A 22,063-nucleotide genomic window follows, 5' to 3' on the forward strand; every position below is an offset into this window, starting at 1 on the left:
TGGGTGTTGTATGGAAAACAATTTGACAATAAAATATTATGGGGGAAAAGAAAAAAAAGAAAAGAGCATGGCTGGGGCGCCTGGGTGGCTCAGTTGGTTAAGCCTCCGACTTCGGCTCAGGTCATGATCTCACAGTTCGTGAGTTCGAGCCCCGCGTCAGGCTCTGTGCTGACAGCTAGCTCAGAGCCTGGAGCCTGCTTCCAGTTCTGTGTCTCCTTCTCTCTCTGCCCCTCCCCCTCTCAGGCTCTGTCTCTCTCTGTATCAAAAATAAATAAAAACATTTAAAAAAAGTTTAAAAAAAGAAAGAAAAGAGCATGGCTGATGAAGAATTGAATGTGGAGATAAAGGAAGGATTGAGGCCACCTGTTTGCCTCCTGAAGTTTTTAGTTTAAGACTTAATGATAGTTAGGGGCACCTGGGTGACTCAGTCAGTTAAGTATTCAACTCTTGGTTACGGCTCAGGTCATGATCTCACAGTTCGTGAGTTCAAGCCCCACATAGGGTTGTGTGCTGACAGCACAGAGCTGCTTGGGCTCCTCTTTCTTTCTCACTTTCTGCCTCTCCTCTGCTCACTTGCCTTCTCTCTCTCGCTTGCTCTCAAAATAAATAAACTTGAACACTCCCCCCACAAAATAAATTAATGATGGCTAAATTCATATGGGAAAATGTGGGATAAAGCAGGAACAGGTTTAGAGAGTATGTGTGTTTGTTTGGGGATATATTGAGTTTGTAGCAGCCAAAGGACATCCAGATGACAGTGTTTGGTGCATTGCTGCAACTTAGGAGATGGCAGGATGGAAAATGTAAATCTGGGAGAATAATAGATGGGATGACCCTGGAACTGAACAGTGAAAAGCTAACATTAATAATAGTAGCCACCTCTTATTAAATGCTGATTATATATGCCAAGAACTGAGCTCATCTGCACAATTCTAAGAGATTACTACTACTATTACCCCCATTTTACAGATGACATATTGAGACTCAGTGATTTGTGAAAGATCATGCAAGTAGGAAGTACTATAGTTTAGTCCCAAATAGTGTGACAGATATCTTGAGCCCACACTTTTCATCACTACCATAATGGATTTATTAAGAATGTCTCCTAGAAGATACTTCATGATGTTCATTTTATTCATATAATGGGAATACATGAATTTATATAGCATAACTTTATTTCAGAGAAACAAAATGAAGGGATATTGCTAATAGATTTTAGTAATTATAAAAAGAGCACCTTAAATATGCCTCTTGAAGTGATAAGATAGCTCAAATTGTTTATCCTGACACAACTGTTTTTATTTCATATTTTAAATTTTCTATTTTTTCAGCTCTAAGTTCTCATTTAATACAGTGGATCAATAACTAGTCATGCTTCAGTAAGTTGCCTTTGAAACTAGTAATGATTTGTGGTGCCCAGCTGGCTCAGTCTGTAGAGCCTGCGATTCCTGATCTCGAAGATTAAACAGTAGTTAAAAGTATTTCTGGTTTATATTTTAATGCGATTGTCTTTATTTAGCTTGCGACACAAGTCAAAATTTGTATCTCTTAGCTGTGACCAAACTCTAGTTTATTCTTATTTTTTCTTACCAAAAGATTTGTCTACGGTTCAGTCTTATATTTACTGTTTTTCGGTAGTAGTAACAGATGTTAAATAATCTCAACACACTATTATATCCAATTTAGTTTCGATATATATTGCTTTCATTGTTCAAAAATCCTGCAGTTTTTGTAGGTGGGCTAAGGATCAGGTACATGCATTATAGGATTTTCTTTCTGTTAGACCATAAACCAAGAAAAGAAAATCAGAATCATAGACATTTAGAGCTGATAATGATAGTTAACACTTGGGTGCTTACTTCTGAGCTAAGCATTTCACATATATTAGTTTAATCCTCACAACAACCTTATGGAATAGGTGCTTTCATTACTTTTTTTTTCTTAAACAAATCAGTATTTTGCCAATAAATTGAATATTACCATAGATTAAGTGTCTTGCCCCAAATAATAGAGCTAGGAAGTCACAGATAAGGGATTGAAACCCAGCAGTCTAGGTTCAATATCAGTGTTCTTAACCCATTCTACCAGTATTCAAAGAAGTTATGGCTTTCTCAAGGTCACTAGCTAGTGGAAACAGTGAAACTGGAAAACAAATAACATGTACTATAATAAGGGCTTCCCACCCCCCTGCTTCTTTCTAAATTTTAATGAACTAAAGCAGGGTCTATAATCAGTAGTATTTTAAAAATATATTTTAATATGACAGCAGAGTTTTTCTAACTAGATTTTCTTAAGCATAAGAAATTTCCCTTCACACATACTTTAATTTTAAACTTGAGTTATTTTGTTTTTACATATAATTCACATAAGAACATGATTTGGAAGCAGAAAAAGGTAATTGCTTTACAGTTAGCCAAGGATAGCATGAAATTAGATAAATTGAGAAGAAGTAAATATTTTCTTAATTTCAGATTAAGAGGAAACTTAGGATAGTAAAAGACAATAAAAATAAGAATTTTCAAGATGGCAAAGACAAAAATGATAGAGATAAGAGGTTCATGTTTTAAAAGACATAATAAAATAATAAAGCATAAGAAAAACCAGTCTGAGAAAAATCATTTAGTGAAAAGGTTATATTTATGGGTAGCTTGGTGTCTCAGTTGGTTGAGCATTGACTCTTAATTTCAGCTCAGGTCCTGATCTCACAGTTCCTGGGTTTGAGCCCCATATTGGGCTCTGCACTGACACTTTGGAGCCTGCTTGTGATTCATTCTTATTCTCTCTCTCTCTCAAAATAAATAAACTTTTATTTTTTTTTAATTTTTTTTTAATGTTTTATTTATTTTTGATACAGAGAGAGATAGAGCATGAGAGGGGAAGGGGCAGAGAGAGAAGGACACAGAACCGGAAGCAGGCTCCAGGCTCTGAGCTAGCTGCCAGCACAGAGCCCGACGCGGGGCTCGAACCCAGGAACGTGAGATCTGACCTGAGCCCAAGTCAGAGGCTTAACCGACTGAGCCACCCAGGCACCCCTAAATAAACTTTTAAAAAGGTTATATTTAATGTATTATGATTACAACTTTATAATTTCTTTTCGGAATAACCTTAGAAGGCATCTTAAATAAGATGGGCTGATTATCTTTTGGTAGGAAATTTTTGAGATATAAAATTGGTTCATTAGAAATGGTGATATTTTTAAAATAAAGATTATAATAAGTTTTATCCATTACACATATATAATATGTATAATTGGTTGTTTTTCTAAAACTTTTGGGAACTTTTTTTAAGTTTATTTATTTTGAGAAAGTGTGTGCATGTGCACAAGTTGAGGAGGGGCAGAGAGAGAAGAGAAAGAGAATCCCAAGCAGGCTTCACACTGTCAGTGCAGGGCTGGAACTCATAAACTGTAAGATCATGACCTGAGTTGGATGTTTAACCCACTGAGTTGCCCAGGCTCCCCTTTGGGAAGTCTTATTGCAAGTTTCTTTCAAATGTGACTATGAGATACAATGTTCTCTTTGAAGAGGACTTTACCTATACTTATGTAGTTTGGGGATTGTAAAAATGTTATCAATTATGATCTACTTTTTAAAATTTGAGCTTCAGTTGAATGGTTTAAATGTGCCTTAAAGGGTAATTTGCTTAGGCAAGGGAAGGATACAGTCCATGTAGAGGATAATAACTTGCACAGAGCACACAAGCATGATGTATTTGGGGACCTTTCTGGAGAACAGATGGTAAGAACACTGGGTGATGCTTCGAAGAGAAAGAGTAGAGATTAAAAGTGCACTGAGACCAAATCATATAAAAGGCTTTGTCTTCTGCACTAAAGAACTTGAATTTTTGTCTTACAGGGAGTGAGCAACCATTGACAAATTTATGTAAAAGAATGAAATAATTGTCTTTTGATATGGAAAAACTGGGCTGACAGTGTTGTGGGAAATGAATTGGAACTTAGTAAAATTGAATGGGTTACAGGCCAATAATAGTAGTAGTCAAAGTGTGGGCTATAGGACATGAACTAAGATGGTGATGAATTAAGATACCATCAAGAAGACACCCTAAGAGATAGCAGCTCAAAGTCTCTGAACTAGGGGCGCCTGGGTGGCTCAGTCGGTTAAGCCTCCGACTTCGGCTCAGGTCAGATCTCACGTTTGTGGGTTCGAGCCCCGCGTCAGACTCTGTGCTGACAGCTAGCTCAGAGCCTGGAGCCTGCTTCGTGTTCTGTGCCTCCTTCTCTCTCTGCCCCTCCCCCTCTCATGCGCGCGCGCGCGCTCTCTCTCTCTCTCTCTCTCTCTCTCTCTCTCTCTATCAAAAATAAATAAAACATTAAAAAATTTATAAAACAAAAAAAAAAAACCAAAGTCTCTGAACTAACTGGTAAAGTGGGAAAGTGCTGGCTAAGTAATAGTAAATAGACAAGTACTGGCTAAGTATAGTAAGGTACAAGTATACACAGGTAGCAAGCAGACTGGCTAGGGGAATTGTGTTAAGATTTTAGTATGAAGTTTCAGATACCTGTGGCATACAATTTTATTATAGTATTTACCCATCCTGACTCTTTTCCATCCTCGAAGCACAGCAAATCCAACTGACTACTTGATATCCCCAATTAGATGTCTGTTAGGGCATCTTAAACTTCACATTTAAAAATTTTCATATCGAAAATTTAATTTTTCCAGTTGCTCAGGCTGAAAACCTTTGATTCATACTTTTCTTTTTCTCCTACATCGAAACTTACAACACATTCTATTGGTGTACCTTAAAGAATCCAGACTCTAACCTCTTTACTAGCCTTCACTGCTGCCACCCTGGTTTAAACTCTCAATCTTTTGGGGCGCCAGGGTAGCTCAGTCCGTTGACCGTCTGACTTCGGTTCGGGTCATGATCTCACAGTCCATGGGTTTGAGCCCCGCATCAGGCTCTGTGCTAACAGCTCAGAGCCTGGAGCCTGTTTCTGATTCTATGTCTCCCTCTCTCTGCTCCTCCCTTGCTTGTGCTCTGCCTCTCTCTTCTTCTCAAAAATAAACATTGAAAAAAAATTTTTAATTAAAAAAAACTCTTAATCTCTTGACAGAATTATTGCAGTATCCTTCAGTTTGATACCTCAGTTTCCTCTCTGAACTTTTTAACTTAAGTAATCCTCTAAAATTAAGTCAGATTATATCACTCTGCTCATTATTCTCACTATTCTGTAGACATCCTGGCCTTCTAAAGAGGAGAACATTCCAAGCAGGCTTCTGTGTCAGAACTTACTAGCACTTCCCTCTGCCTGGAATGTCTCCTAGATTACACAGTATAACTATCACTCTATTTTTTTGCTGTAATATCACCTTATCAAAGACACTGTTTTTTTTAATCACACCTTCTAAAATAACAGCTCTTTCTCATTACCCTTTTGCTGTATTTTTCTTCACATATGTATATCTTATACAATCTAATGAGTTCACTTCTATCCCCAGTGAATCTTATAAACGCACCTGACATCTAGTAGGCAATCAGTGCATATTGAGTGAGTGGGTGGATGGATAAATGGATGAATGAAAGAAAAAGATCCTGACTAGACAGTTGGATACATGGATATGAATTATACAAGAGAGCTTAGCCAAGGAGATATGTGTGTGTGTGTCTGTGTGTTTTACTCATTTATTCATTCATCATTTAGTTAGTATACATTTACTGACCCCTTTTAATTTGTTATTAGGTACTTATCTAGGCAGTGAGGATACAAAATAAAAAATTAGTACTTTTACCTTTACTAAGTTCATAGACTTCTGGAGCAAAACATACTGTAAATACATTGTGGTGTGTGCCGTTTATTAAATAGCCAACAGTTGAAGTCATGAGACAACATAAGATCATTTAGGCAGTTCAAGATGATCTTTTCTATTTTCATTTTTCTCTCAGGATTTTGAGCTCTTTAAGCTAAGAAAGAAGTAGAATGTCCTATTCTTTTTGAATTCTTCCCACTCTTATCACCTCAACCTACTTCATGCTTAATAAATGCTCTTAAATGAATGAACATCTATATAACTTAGTAGAATTATAATGCTGATACTAATAGTGAAAATGTACTATGCCAGAAAAGGATAGAAAATCTGTTCCAAAGTTTGTTAAATTTTAGATAAAAGCAGGACCGCCAAGTTGTTCATTTTTTTATGGTTTTTATTTATTTTTGAGAGAGAGACAGCACAAGCAGGGGAGGGTCAGAGAGAGGGAGATAACAGAATCTGAAGCAGGCTCCAGGATCTGAGCTAGCTGTCAGCACAGAGCCCGACGCGGGGCTTGAACCCACAAACCATTGGATCATGACCTGAGCCGAAATCGGATGCTTAACCAACTGAGCCACCCAGGCGCCCCCGCCAAGTTGTTCAATGAACAGTTGTACCTAGTAGGGTAGAGTTCAGAGAACTGATCAAAGCAGATAGATCAAAATTTAAGACTTAGTTATGTATGAGTTTTTTCTTTATTTATTTTTTAAAACTAAAAGATGATATACCTAAGGAAATACTCAATTTAAAAAAAAAAGATTTATTGGTAAAAAGAAAGCCAAAATATGTGTGGGGCAAAAAGTAAATACAAGCAGTAGAGAAGGTTAATAAAATCTACCGCACTCCCACGTTTCTTTATTTAACCAGCTTGATATTTGCTGCCTATTTTAGAAAAATATAATTTCACTTTTAATTTTTCCTTAAAATTTGAAATGGTTTGGATAATTTTATTTTCCACATAGGAAGGACATTTTCTATAAAGAAAAAAATAAAAGCCAATTATTATTTTATCAGGGGTTGATATAGAAGCAGCACGAAAGGAAGAAGAACGGATAATGCTTAGAGATGCAAGACAATGGCTGAATAGTGGTCAAATAAATGATGTCCGGCATGCGAAATCTGGAGGTACAGCACTTCATGTTGCAGCTGCGAAAGGCTATACAGAAGTTTTAAAGTAAGTATTGTTTTTTACAGTCCTGTTTCTACTTTATTTTCTTTGTTTCATTGTTCCTTTTCTTAAGATACCTGCTGACATTATTTTGAAACAGTTTATAAAAGTTATTTAATGTCTATTTACAGGAAAAAGAGGAAGCTACCTTGACTATTATTGCTTTGTTCCTAAAACCTTTTCTTTTCCCTTGAATTTTGATTATTCTGTTCTTTTCTCTGGTTGCAATTTCCCAATAAGTTAGAGTATCAGACAACCATTCTGTGTTACTCTCTGGGCTGATTAATTACTACAGAGTCACTTTGAAGTTCCTAGAGTAGCTAACTCTGGTTACTGAGACTAAGCACAGTGTTATAAACATATCAAATTCAGAATGTTTGGTTCCTGGTGAATATTTACATGTAATTTCTCTAAAATGCAATTTTCTTTTTACTGCGTAACACTGGGACTCAGAGTGCTTATAGCATAATATTAAATATCAAGACATAAGCAACTGAGGCTTTACAGGGCTATATATTGATCTGCAGATTTCATTGAAACAAAACTCCTTTATAGCACAATAATTTTTTTTGGCTTGTTTTACTTATGCAATGCAAAGGTGTTGGCAGCCAAATGAAAAAAATAATACTGTGTGTAACTTTTATTATATATGCGTGAGAGGAAATAAGACTAGCCCTCAGCAAAATCTTCTGCACCCTTTATGTTATGTTTCACAAGAGCTTCTAGTATCAGTATGTTCTCCTTATTCCCCCTGCTCAGTAAAAACAATGAAGTTTAAGTGGGTCACCTATTCCCAAGTTTCCTCCTCTTTTTAATCCCTACTTCAATAACTGAAACCTTCTAGAATAGTGAAGTTAACTTTTAATTACTTTTCTTGTCCCTCTATGTGTTTCTCTCTAATCCAAGACTTAGCAAACTTTCAGACCCCATTAGCAGGTGATGAATGAACGTTAGTGACTTGACAACAGGATTTTTTAAAGTAAAAATTGAAAATATTAAACAATATTGCAAATAGTTAAGGTCATATTTTTTTAAGTCATAGATTTGTACTGTAAAATAGTTTTCTAGATAGCTTCTAAGGGGTCTTTGTAATTAGGTTATCTCTAGGCTTTTAAAATTCTTTGTTAAGATTCTCAATGTGGATTGGGATATATTTTAAACTCCTCAAATTAGTACATAAGACCATTAATCATCCTTTTGTAAGCTGAGCTGCTACCATTGCTCTTCAGGCATGCATTATCCAATTATATATAAATACTTGAAGTTCTGACATGATGTCTTAATGCCTACTTTGTTTCTGTTTAGATACCTTCATTCACCGTCTCTTCAACTTGGAGGCAGATTCCTTTCTATCCTTTAAGTTCAAGGCCCTTAAGCCTATGAAAAAAAAAATGCTCAACCTTATTCTTAATAAGTGCAGTTAAAGCTACAATGAATTACTACCACTTTTCATCTATCATACTGGCAAAGATTAAAATATGTGGCCCACTGTTTGCAAGGTTGGGGAAAAGGCACTCTCTTATATTATTGGTCAAAGTATCACAATTGAACATATTTCTCAAACTAGCAGTTACTCTTTGGCTTCACAGTTCTACCTATAGAATTTTTTTTTTTTTTTACAGATATTCTCATAGGAAATAAGGTATGAGCTAACAGCATTGTTTATACTAGGAGTAGGAGAATGTCAAGTAAATTTTGATACATCCCTTGACTGAAATACTCTTGTAGCAATTAAAATACTACATATATATATTGGAAGAATACTAGGATGCATTAACTATTAAAAAAAAAAACAAGGACAGAAGTACACATCATTTGTGTTTATTGTTTTAAATTTTAGGGGCAACGCTGACTCAGTCAGTGGAGTATGGGAGTACTGGTCTCGGAGTTGAGGCTTTGGGCCCCATGTTGGGTGTAGAGATTACTTAAAGATAAAATCTTTTTTTTAATATTTATTTTCAGAGAGCACGCACACGTGCGCGAGCACGTGACCAGGGAAGGGTCAGAGAAAGAGAGAGAGAATCCCAAACAGATTCTATGCTGTCAGCATGGAGCCTGGTGTGGGGTCAAGCCCATAAACAGTGGAATCATGATCTGAGCTGAAATCAAGAGTTGGATGCTTAACTGACTAAGCCACACAGGTGCCCCTTAAAGTAAAAGCTTCAAGAAAAAAAAAATTTTTTTTTGTTATTTGCTAATAATATATACCTAAAATCTCTCTGTAAGGATCCAATCAAAATTAGTAGTTTGACTATATAAGGGAGGAGAAATTGGTGAACTCGTGGGCTAAAAGTCAGCAGTGGGAGTGATTTCCCTATATAGCCATTTATTCTTTTTTATTTTTGAACTGTGTAAATATATTACTTAAAAAAATAAGTAAAAATATATATGACATGAGAAATAAATAGAAGATATTGGTTTCAAATGTAACCCTACCCACCACCATCCCGTCCTACTCCCCCACAAACATACATAACCCCTTTCAACTGATTTTGTTACTTTCAGCTCTGTACTGCCATTGCATCTCCATCACAGAACCTGTCTTTGAGGGTTGATTATTGTTTTACTTGACACTTACCCTCCTTAGGATCACCTTGAATGTAATAAGTATGGTCTTATTTTTTTAATTTTAATTTAATGTGGCCTGGCATATACAGAGAACCTTATGTTTATGGAAAAATAAATGTAAGTACTTTTCTGTCTTCCTCTCCACAGGAACTTCCAAATACTTATAATTTTATGTTTCTCTAAATATTTAACATTTTTATAGTTCATATTTTCCAGTGGGAGATTATTTTCATTATCTTCCAGTATTCTGTCTCTTAATAAAGCTTCTAATAATATATATGTTAATAGACTTTTTTTTAACTTAAATCTCTATAGACTTATGTCTGTTAGCTTGTTCTTTAGATTGGTGGCTCTTAAATGTTGGTATGCTGACAGATGACAGGGGACGTATTAAAAATATAGATTGACAGGACCCATCTCCCAATATGTTGCTTAATTGCATAGGATTGGGTGGAGCTGGAGAATCTTTTTTTTTTTTTTTTTTTTTTTAACAATCTTTTCAGATGGTTTTGCTTGGGATCCAGAATTAGAAATAGCTGCTTTAGATAGTCTTAGGAACTAGAGGATCAATTCTTGAAATATAAATAAATGAAGGGTAATGTATTAGCTATCACTACCACCTCCTGTAGGTAAAAAGAAGCCCTTCTCAAGCTCACCTTCTTGGAAAGTAAGTGATTTCATGAGTTGTAAAGTATTTACTGTTCGCCTGTATGTGTGACACTGTGCCGTGTGCAATTTATAGACCGGTTCTTTGTTCTCTGAGCTTAATTTCTAGATAAAATAAAGGTTGATGTCGATATACAGTTAGGAGGGCATACTAACAATTTATACAGCTCTTTGCATTATATTAAAATGTATTCCTCTTTTCTGGCTTGTTGACAGAATATCTGCTTTATACTGCTGCAGAAAAGTAGACTCAACCCCTTGGAATATTGGTTTTGCTTTGTTTTGTTCCTTTTTCTTTTTAATGTGCCTTTATTTATTTTGAGAGAAAGAAAGAGAGCAGAATCCCAAAAACGCTCCACACTGTCAGCGCAGAGCCTGATGTGGGGCTAGATGTCCTGAACAATGAGATCATGACCTAAGCCCAAATCAAGAATTGGACCCTTAACTGACTGAGCTACCCAGCTGCTCCTACTTTGTTTTGTTCCTAGAAGATTGTGATTTTCCTATGAAAATTGTCCAAGGTGTGTCATTAAGTTTGTGAAAGCTTTCACAAACTAGTTCCTCAGCTGCAAGACAACAAAAAAACTACAAAATAAATTTGATCTCAGTGTATTTTTAGAACACATGTAGCCTGAAGTGATACATTATATGGACACCTGAAGACATTTTGCTGCAATAAATCAGCTTAACATACAAACTGATCCAGGAGTTTTGGCGCTCACATTGAAAAATTATTGGCTTTCCTGTGAAAATTCAATTATAATTCATACTAACAAGAATTAATCAGTGTCCCACCAAACCATAAGACTTGTTAGTCATTAGGATTTAATTAAAGCTGAATGCATTATTATGGTAGTAATTTAAGATGTTCTTTACCAGTGTTTTCTGAGAATTATTATTTTTTTTTTTTGTCCTAGTTAATTCATTGAAGGGAAGGAGGTGGGAACTAGGAAAAGAAATACATCACAAATTTTTGTTAACTTGCATGGTACAAAGCTATTGATTATGTTTGCTCACTTTTAGATTTTTTTAATGATTATCTAATTCACTATAATTTTTTTAGGCTTTTAATACAGGCAGGCTATGATGTTAATATTAAAGATTATGATGGCTGGACACCTCTTCATGCTGCTGCTCACTGGGGTAAAGAAGAAGCATGTCGAATTTTAGTGGACAATCTGTGTGATATGGAGATGGTCAACAAAGTGGTAGGCCTTTTAAATACATTTTAAGTATTTAAAATTTTAGAAATATCAAATATGTGTTTTAAATATTTAACTTTTAGAAATAAGTGTTTTAGAAGTCTCAAAAATTTTGCAATGTAAATTATATAATTATTGTTTCATGAACTGTACAAAACATTTTATCATTTACTGATTTTTATTGTTATTGTTTTAAGTATTTCTCAGCTACCTATAAGGTGGTTTTGACCTTGTTCCTCGAAGAAAAATTATTACTCTTTGAGTAATCATATTACCATATGCAATAGAGTAGATTTGGGTACTTCACAATTCATAAAATAAGAAAATTTTGCTTTTTCTCTGTGAATGTTTTCTCCCATCACTCTATGGGTTAGAACATATACAGAAGTATATTTCTGTTTCTCTTTAGCTGATAGTCTTAACAGCATGCTTATAGTAGCTTTTTAAATGACTTGGATAATGAGGTCTTAGAGCAGGTGAGAATATAGAAAAACCATAAAGTTTTATTCCAGATAAAATGATTGAGATGCAACATGTAGTCTCCTAGTTTTGCAGATGAGAAAACAGTTAATAAGGTAAGGGAGAAGGAAGAAGTGAATATCACATAAGTTCATTTTACCAAGTCATGAACAGATTCAGGTTGTCAGATTCCTTACTAGAAGAGATGTTTTTCCTTTGCTTCCTTCCAAGCACCATCAAGTTACCAGTGTCACCAGTATTCTTACTAGTTCCCTCCTGTTCGTATTCATGATTCTTGTCATATACCAACAGTTGCAGAGCTCAAGACACATTTCCTCTAGTGAGCTTGATTACCTTTAACTTCCATAGAATATCCTTTTATATTGCATTTTATAGGATAATGTGGTAGATTACTTAGCAGAGGTTCCCAAAATGATCTCATCTTTATTCAAATGGTGCCATCTAATTCTGTTGTGTCTACTAAATATAAGTGCTGGTGCTGATTACACTCCGATAACAGCAGTTTCTAATTGGGGATCTGCAAAGGGAAGAGAGCAAAAATGATAACCATATCCCCAATATTTTCCTGTGGCCAAGTGTTTGGAGAGATTCATGTTCTAGTTGCTGACATACAGCGATAAAGAAGCCCTCTGAACTCCTTTCATGTATATGTACTTATAAATGTATTTTGTATATGTAGTTATATATATGCTTTTCAAATATGTATTTAACAATGTATTTTTCATATATGTACTTATATGTACTTATAAATGTATTTTCACATATGTACCTGTAAATGCATTTTAAGTTAGAAATGTAAAGACAAGGAAGTCATAGGCAGTGGTGAAAATCTTCAGGAAAAACAAGATAAAAGTATTTGAGAATATAAGTATAGGTCTGCTTTAAAGTCGTCTATCTAAATTTTTAGTCTAAACTTTTGATAATTTGCTTTCTTTTTTATTTATAACAGTTTTCCCTATTTGTTATCAGCATTAGAAGACAAGTAAATTTTGATAGTATTTAAGTAAAAGGCCAGCTAATTTTAGCTTGACAATTCATATTTCTTCTTCTTCCATGTAGGAATTCCCTCAGCAGTTGGGATTTTTCTGAAGAAATTAGTAAATCCCTCTTACCTTCTAATGTCTTTTCTGCATTCCTGTCTCTCTCCCAAACAGTGTCTCTGAAAGACTGCTTGTCCACTGACACGGGTAGTGCTGATAACTGGTTCCTTCACTGACAGCGGCCTCCGGATAAGGACCAGAGGAGAGAAGCTTACTAATAGAAATAGTTTCCCAAGATTATATCATTTTCTAGTTTAAATATGTTATTTTTGGTAGTGATATGTAGACAATATATAGTATGTATGAAAATAACTATTTTTATCTTGCATCTGTTCTATAAGTGTCTAATTCCTGTGCCATCAGTTTATCATAATTATGCTCTAGGAGAAAAACTGCATATAAATCATTTCGCTTTATCTTTTTGTTCGTATGTTACTGTAGTAGCAATTTTTTTTCTTTAAGTTTTTTTTATAATTTATTTACGAGAGAGAACGAAAGAGTACAAGTGGGGGAGGGGCACAGAGAGAAGGGGACAGACGATCTGAAGCAGGCTCCATGCAGACAGCAGAGATCCCAGCATGGGGCTTGAACTCACGAACCATGAGGTCATGATTCAGCCAAGGGCAGACGTTTAACTGACTGAGCCATCCAGGCGCCCCAATATAATAGCAAGTTCATCCTGAATTTTAATATATTATCCCCTCATTTCATCACTTCAGTGTATCTTTATATGATCTTAAAAGAATTCTGCCTCATAATTTCTTAGAATCTTATAATTTTAAACTTGTTTTCACATATATTATTATCTAATGCTTCTCTTTTAACAACCCTATAAAGTTATCTGAGTTATGCAGTTTTGAGACCATAATCAGAGAAGTTGAGTAATTTTTCTAAAGCTCTAATAATTAAGTGTAATTAAGAATAATTTACCTGCTAAGTTTCTCTGCAGATTTTTCTTAGGTTTTGATTTCTCATGCTTTATTTTTCCAAATACTCATAAGTTGTAAAAATATGATTTCAAAATTATCAAAATTGGATTTTTCTTTTAAAACACAAGATTTTAAAGACTGGTTGTTTTTTTTTTAATGTTTGTTGATTTTTGAGAGACAGAGACCAGAGTGTGAGCAGGGAAGGAATAGAGAGAGAGGGAGAGAATCTGAATCAGGCTCCAAGCTCCAAGCTGTCAGCACAGAGCCCGATGTGGGGCCCAAACCCACGAACTGTGAGATCATGACCTGAGCCAAAGTCGGATGCTTAACTGACTGAGCCCCTCTTTGAAGACCCCTAAAGGGGGTGAGTGAGGGTAGTGAGGAGCTACATAATATAATACAGCATCTAAAGACTTTAATGGATATTAAAGTATACTCAAATACTAGCTTTTTGTGGGTTGGGAAGGGAGATTGTATTCTATAGTAATGGAAGGTATTTTTGTATTTTTACAAGATGAATTTTTAAAATTTTAATTTTATAATTTTGCCTGTGTAAGTGAGGCTCTCTGTTATCATTGGTTGCATTTTTTTTTAAATGTCATATTTCATGTTCAGTCAAAATTAGTCTTTATTGTGTAACCCTGCTTTCAAGGAATTTATCTTGTCATTTGATACCTTTGTCAGTACTTGTAGATTGAAGATTTTTAGTAGATTTCTTAACAGAAATGTAAAGTAAATTTTACAACTAAACTTCAGAGTTTAGATGAATTCTTTAGTAACAGAAAATAAATTTTTGGTAAATGCATAACAGAAAATGCAACAAATCAGGGTGCCTGGATCATAGTTGGTTAAGCGTCCAACTTTGCCTAAGATTGTGATCTCACAGTTCATGAATTCAAGCCCTGCATCGGGCTCTCTGCTGACAACACAGAGCCTGGAACCCACTTCAGATTCTGTGTCTCCCTCTCTTTCTCAGTTTTTCTCCCATTTGCATGCACTTCTGTCTGTCTGTCTGTCTGTCTGTCTGTCTGACTCTCTCAAAATAAAAATTTTAAACACTTTTAAAAATGGAAAATATCCTATAGAAAATTTGAAAGCCTTTCTACACAGAAGTGGGAGAAATGTTCTTAAAATAAATAGGGTTTGGTTTCTTTAACTTAATTAAAGACATTTGCTGTCATTTTAACTCAAATTATGTGACATAGACTTTAAATACAAATATTTTTCATCTGCTTCCTTAATTTTTTAAAATAATAATTTTACTAGAGTGTACCCAAATATTGCCCCTCTTTAAATATTAACTAAGATGGGGCACCTGGATAGCTCAGTCAGTTAAGCTTCCGGCTTCAGTGCTCAGGTCATGAACTCACAGTTCGTGGGTTCGAGCCCTATGTTGGGCTTTGTGCTGACAGCGAACTCAGAGCCTGCTTCAGATTCTGTATCTCTCTTTCTGACCCGCCCCTGTCTCTCTCTGTCTCTCAAAAATAAATTAAAAACATAAAAATAAATAAATATTAACTAAGATATTTTTCTAACAGGAATTTTCTCTATGCAATCTTACAGTGATTTGTAGACAACATTAGTTTGATAGCTGTCATTCTACAGATTTAAATGAATAACAAACCTGCTTCTGCTGTTAATGGGCACAAGGATTTTTTTCCCCAAGTTTATCTGAGCTTATTCTTATTTCCTATAAAGACAATGAAGCAATAGACATGTAGATTCTATTACTACTTTCCCTTCATTACCTGCATGACTGAGCAAATCCCGTATAAAGAGTCTAGGTTTCTTCATGTGCACAGTGGGAGCCAAAGTGCTTGTCCTGACTACTTCAATGGTTGTTGTGAATATCAAGAGAGATCACACCTGCAAAAGCAATTCAGTTAGAATAAGTGAGGAAAGAATGAAGAGTCCATAACGTTAATCAGGGGCTCTAGTGTGATTCTGGTAATTTACAGATGTATTGTAAACTTGATTTATTAAGCAGTAATTTTTTTTTAAATAGTTGTCTAGATTGAGTCTTTACTTTTTCATGCCTCAGCATTGTGCTCTCCTCAGTTGCTTCTTGGTTACTCTGAATGATTCTGTTTAGGTGTGCTACTGTTAGCACCCCATTAATGAAGCATGGAACCAGGTTATGTTTTAACTGTATAATTGACTAGCTTCATAACTATCCTGTATATTATTTAATAAACATGGTTAAGTTGAGGGGTGTGCTTTTCTGAAATTAGAAACTTTTCTCTGTTTATAGCCTGCATTTTACTCCAGTTTTTATTCTCTATCAGCTGCTGTTTGCAAAGTAGACTCATTTATCAAGGTAGAAGGTGAAAAGAAAGGTTAGTAAGCTGATCCAATTTCATATTCTTACTAAGGAAAATTCCTTGGTTACTAAAATAACCCCATTACATTTAAGCTGGTAAAATTTAATTGTATTTAAAAAAAAATTTTAAGGTGCAGTATTTCATTCCTGAGAAGGGTTGATAAATACTTAAAATAATACATAAAAGAAGACACCCAACATGGTCTTAAACAATTTGCTTAACAAGCATAGCATTTGTAACATTGTGGTACTATGTAGAACAAAGAAACTGTGATATAGCAAAATGGATTAACATGTCCCTATTTCATATATAAAGGGCACCTTCAAAATTTGAGCCAGTTATTTTGTTCCAGAGCCACTTAATTCTTCAAGAATTTAATTCTTAGCATTTAATACTCAAGGCTGGAAAGGGTTTGGGGGAGATTTATTAAGGCTAAAACTATCCTGGACTGAGTGGGAAAGGATAGATTGCCTCTTAAATTCCTGCTAGGAAGACTTTCTAACAAGAAAAGGCAGGTAAACAAGTGTTTTTGAATCCTGTAAATTTTAAATACTTACATTACCCTATCTTGATAAAGTAACATTTCATGTAATTTTATGATATATTTCATGCACCATATTTTTTATTTTATAAACAGACAAGAGAAAAACCAGCTCAGATATTGGGTAGCTTAATATTTCATTTTATAGTGCCAGGAAATGCAATCACAATCCAAGTAGATGGCATCATCCTAATGTTGTATAGAATTGAAGGTTGTACATTTGTTTTTTAATAGAAGAGTTTATGTAATTTTAGAAGTTATTATCTACCAATCTGGCTTTGTTGTAGCTATGAGACCCCTGATATGAAAGAAATTTCAATTGCTTTTCAGAATAATATATTTTCTAGTTGGAAAAAAAGTTGAATTTTCTTCTAAGAAAGAATTATATACTGGCCAGCATTTAAAGTAGAATGATTTCTAAATAATGAACTTTTTTTTAACATTCTAAAAACCTGTCCCATTCAGTTATTATAAGGACAGATGCAGTTAGGATGAGAAAACCTTACTATGTTTGGTCAGCAGCTTTTTGAAATTTTCTTTTCCACAGTGAATAGATTGACAGATGTTCATCGGAACTAATTTTGAAACTAAGTCAAACCTGTGGCTGGCTAAACTCTAAGCAGTTAGAAATATATATATATATTGTTACTCTGGCAAGACTTTAGTTTTTACAGAGGTATCAAAAAGAAAAAAAGCCTCAAAGGGTTAAACATGGAGTTACCACATGACCCAGTAATTTAACTTAAAGCTCTATTCCCAAAAAATGAAAACCCATATTCACTCAAAAATTTGTACAGAAATTTTCACAGAAGTATTATTTGCCAAAAAAACAGAAAAGCAAAAGTCCATCAGCTGATGAATAGATTAGTAGATGTGGTGTGTCGCGCAATGGACGATTATTCAGCAATGAGAAGGATTGAAGTAGGACTACACGCACGACATGGATGAAACCTGAGAACATACAGTGTAAAAGAAGTCAGTCTCAAAGGATCACATTGTGTATGATTCCATTAATATGAAATGTTTGGGACAGGCAAATCTGTGGTGACAGAAACTTGGGCTGGAGGGTTGGGAAGAGAGATGAGAAAAGTGAGGAGGTCATTTCTTTTTGAGATGATGAAAATACTCTAAAATTGATGAAGATGAAGGTTGTAATATTCTGCGAATATACTAAGAACGATTGAATTGTACACTTTAAATATAACTGTTTGTATGGTGAGTCATATCTCAGTAAAGCTGATACCAAAAGTAAGGGAAGGTATATCTGCTGCTTGTGTCTCACGTGTATTTCTCTTACATCTCCCGTTAAGTCATACACAGTTGTGTTACTACATATGTAACAAACTACATACATACCTATAGACATAACAAAATGTTACCTAACTTCTTCCTGTATAATTGTACGGAATCACCAGAGGTGTTTTATAATTTGTTGACTTTTTACCATTACCAACCCCCTTTGTTTCCTACCTAGGGCCAGACAGCATTTGATGTAGCAGATGAAGATATTCTTGGATATTTGGAAGAGTTGCAAAAGAAACAAAATCTGGTATGTTTCATGACTGTCTAAAAATTATCTGTATTAGTGAATTCTTCTAATAGCTTTAACTTTCAGACAGTTGTTAAAGTATTTTTGTGATGTTTTATACTTTTTGGTTTAAGCTATTCCTGGCAGTGAAACTAAATGACAGTGAGAGTAAAGGAATAGTGGTAGTGTTCAACCTTTTGTATTATATACTCCCATTTCTCTTACCTCCCTTTTGCAAAATGAATGCTTGTGTAATGTATCTACTCAAGAATAACATGTTTTTGTAATTTCATAATAAAGCTTTCTTAGAAAGTGGAGACTATAAAATCTTAGATTTCTAATATAGCAGGCCTTAGATATGAAGAAATTATGCGTAGGAAATAGATTTTTAAGTAAAATCTCATGAGACATCCTAAGTAGTTAATGGAGCCTGACTTTTTCAGTGATCTAAAAGTTGGAGGGATTTAAAAAATCCAACTTTGTCCTTCACTTAACTTTTTAACTATATAGTCCTTTTTATTCTTTATCCAAGCTGCCTTCCCCCTGCCCCTTTTTTTCAGTTAAAACTTAAGTCTATTTGTTTTGTTTTGTTTTGACTTTGTTTCATGTTTGGGAAACTACTTGGTTATTATTTTAAATTCTGTATTTTATTCATTAGTACTATTTTAATACTATTCTTATTTTCCTTTGCATAACTTTTATAAAGCTCCATAGTGAAAAACGGGAGAAGAAATCTCCACTAATTGAATCAACAGCCAATATGGACAATAATCAGTCACAGAAGACCTTTAAAAAGTAAGTAAAATATTAAAGTCACTTTTGTTACTGTCATGAGTGAATTGGCATCATAGCCATAGACATTATTATTAGATTTTGTAGCTCTGAGAAAAATTAATGTATTTTGGCCTTTTGTCTTTATAATCATTTCACAGCAAAGAGACCTTGATTATTGAGCCAGAGAAAAATGCATCCCGTATTGAATCTTTGGAACAAGAAAAAGTTGATGAAGAAGAAGAAGGAAAGAAAGATGAATCTAGCTGCTCTAGTGAAGAAGATGAGGAAGATGACTCAGAATCAGAAGCTGAAACAGGTAAAATTTGAAGCATAACTGGGTTTTCAGTGAATTTTGATGCACTGTAAAGTAAGATCAGCTTTAATTTTATAACTTTTTTGATTGACTTGCTACTTGTTCAGATATCTGACAAGCCAGTAAATTACCTTTTAGGGAGTATTAGAATCTTGAGTATAGTTGTGAATTTCTTGTCTAATGACCTGCAGGCTCTTACTCGCTTCTGCATTTTTTTTTTTTTTTGCCGACCTGTATTTTTAGGTTTGAAGAAGCTAAAGATTCCCTTAGGATGGTGCAGATAGGATATGAATGGATTCTGAGCAATTCACTTATGTTCCTAATACTTTCTGAGACCCAAAATTCCAGAAAGCTGGTCCTAGTATCATCCCAAATATTCCCTAAACAACAGTAAAGCTTAAGAAAGTTGAGGCTGGGGTCACCTGGGTGACTCACTAGGTTGAGTGTCTGACTTCAGCTCAGGTCATGATCTCACGGTTCGTGGGTTCGAGCCCTACGTTGGGATCTGTGCTGACAGCTCAGAGCCTGGAGCCTGCTTCTGATTATGTGTCTCCCTCTCTCTGCTCATGTCTGTCTCTCTGTGTCAAAAAATAAATAAATGTTAAAAAAAAATTTAGAAAGTTGAGGCTGAATTGAGATAGTTTCTTGTAGGGTATGGGGAAATTTGCTTTGTTAGAGAAATTTTGAAGATACAGGAAAGTATACCTTCATATTCCAACTAGCAAGAATGGATAGTTCTTGACAGTTAGCTATATTTGCTTCAATTTTTCTTTTAATAAAATTGAAAAAGTTACAGTTGTCTTTTTAACCATGAGCACTAATCTACTTCCTTTCCTTTCTTCCTAAAGTCGGTCACTGAGTATTTTCTTTTTATCTTCCAGTCTGTTTTTACATTTTTCTACATTCAGAAATATTACCAGGTGCTTTTATTAAATAATATTTATTTTCTTATTGTGCATCAGCTAATTACTCAAATCTTCTGACCACCATGAAATTCTAGTATTGCCTTCCATGTTTGAGTTGTATAACCTGGTATTTTAACCTGTAAATTTATCATACACAAAATAGTCCATTTCCATTAAGATTTTTGATCAAAGAAAAAATTATTATCAGGACCTAATCCTAATGGTGGTCTTGAGTAAATAGAAATTGGAGCCCTAAAATTTCTTGGGCTCCCTGTATTTCCTTTAACACAACAACAGTTTTAGATCATTTTATTTCTACTCACTCAGCAAAATATTTCCTCTAAGAAAATGTGGGAAGCTAAAGTTTACTAAATAAACACATGTCAGGGGCGCCTGGGTAGCTCAGTTGGTTAAGCCTCCGACTTCGGCTCAGGTCAGATCTCACGTTCGTGGGTTTGAGCCCTGCGTCAGGCTCTGTGCTGACAGCTCAGAGCCTGGAGCCTGCTTCCGGTTCTGTGTCTCCTTCTCTCTCTGCCCCTCCCCCTCTCATGCTCTATCTCTCTCTGTATCAAAAATAAATAAAACATTAAAAAAATTTAAAAATATAAAAATAAAAAACACATGTCAAAGAAGATACTGATTACCTTTTTTCCATTAAAAACAAAATGTTGCAGGGTGTCTGGCTGGCTTTGTTGGTTAAGCAGCTGACTTTGGCTCAAGTCATGATCTCACAGTCTGTGGGTTCGAGCCCCGCATCCAGTTCTGTGTTGACCATTCAGAGCCTGGAGCGTGCTTTGAATTATTTGCCTCCATCTCTGTCTGCACTGCATTTGCTTGTTCTCTCTCTCTCTCTCTCTCTCTCGCTCGCTCGCTCGCTCAATCTCTCTCAGACATAAACATTAAGAAAAACAATTTTTTTTTAATGTTGCTAAACAGATAAAGGCCAGCTTTGTTGCCGGGTAGTGTGTTTTACCTCTGTGTGTATATATATTTATTATTTATTATTTATTTATTTTTATGTTTGTTTATTTTTGAGAGAGAGAATGCAAATGGGGGGGAGAGAGAGAGAGAGAGAGAGAGAATGAATCTGAAGCAGGCTTCAAGCTATCGGCACAGAGCCTGATTCAGAGCTCAAAATCATGAGCTGCAAAATCATGAGCTGAGCTGAAGTTGGACACTTAACCAGCTGAGCCACCCAGGTGCTCTAGTAGTGTGTTTTAAATTCCTTTATGTTTTTTTTGAAGCCTACTAATCCTACAAGTAAATTATTTTGTGGTAATACACAGAGTTTTTTAGTTACATAAATAGCTAGATTCTAGTCCCCAGGGGTATAATTTTTAATTTATTGCTGTCATATTGCTGGTCAGGTGAGTCAGAATATCTTTTGACTTGGTGAGAGTCTGGGTAAAATTAGAAACTAAAGCAACAGGTAGTCACTGAATATTATAATTCATTTTTATGACCTGCTAATTAAATGTTTCTAATTATAAAAGTAAATTATATGAGAATGGGCATGCACAGAAAACAGCTGATTCATGAGTGTAATTGTATTTGTGGTTAATTTATTTAATTTTAGATTTCTCCATAAGAACAGGATAATAATGCCTGCTTTATATGGATACCATATAAGAGTGCTTCAAAATAACTTTGCATAATAATTTATAAAATTCAACTCTACTAGTTCAAATATGAAATACCATTTCAGTTGGGCACCCTCTTACACTGTTGGTGGCAATGTAAACTGGTGCAGCCGCTCTGGAAAACAGTGTGGAGGTTCCTCAAAAAACTATCCATAGAGCTCCCTTATGACCCAGCAATAGCATTGCTAGGGATTTACCCAAGAGAGACAGAAATGCT

At 34.9% G+C, this 22,063-nt stretch overlaps 1 protein-coding gene across 3 annotated transcripts in view; it reads left to right on the forward strand.

Moving 5' to 3' along the window:
• PPP1R12A (protein phosphatase 1 regulatory subunit 12A) overlaps positions 1 to 22,063 on the forward strand; it is a 152,001-nt gene that overhangs the window by 69,497 nt on the left and 60,441 nt on the right. For all 3 annotated transcript variants that reach the window (XM_029953210.1, XM_029953211.1, XM_029953212.1), the window contains exons 4-8: positions 6,786 to 6,945; positions 11,237 to 11,381; positions 18,161 to 18,235; positions 18,921 to 19,009; positions 19,147 to 19,304. In XM_029953210.1, the coding sequence (XP_029809070.1) occupies positions 6,786 to 6,945; positions 11,237 to 11,381; positions 18,161 to 18,235; positions 18,921 to 19,009; positions 19,147 to 19,304 (627 nt within the window). The remainder of the gene's footprint in view (positions 1 to 6,785; positions 6,946 to 11,236; positions 11,382 to 18,160; positions 18,236 to 18,920; positions 19,010 to 19,146; positions 19,305 to 22,063) is intronic.

This window comes from Suricata suricatta, chromosome 10 (genome assembly GCF_006229205.1).
Source record: "Suricata suricatta isolate VVHF042 chromosome 10, meerkat_22Aug2017_6uvM2_HiC, whole genome shotgun sequence".
Lineage (NCBI taxonomy): Eukaryota > Metazoa > Chordata > Mammalia > Carnivora > Herpestidae > Suricata > Suricata suricatta.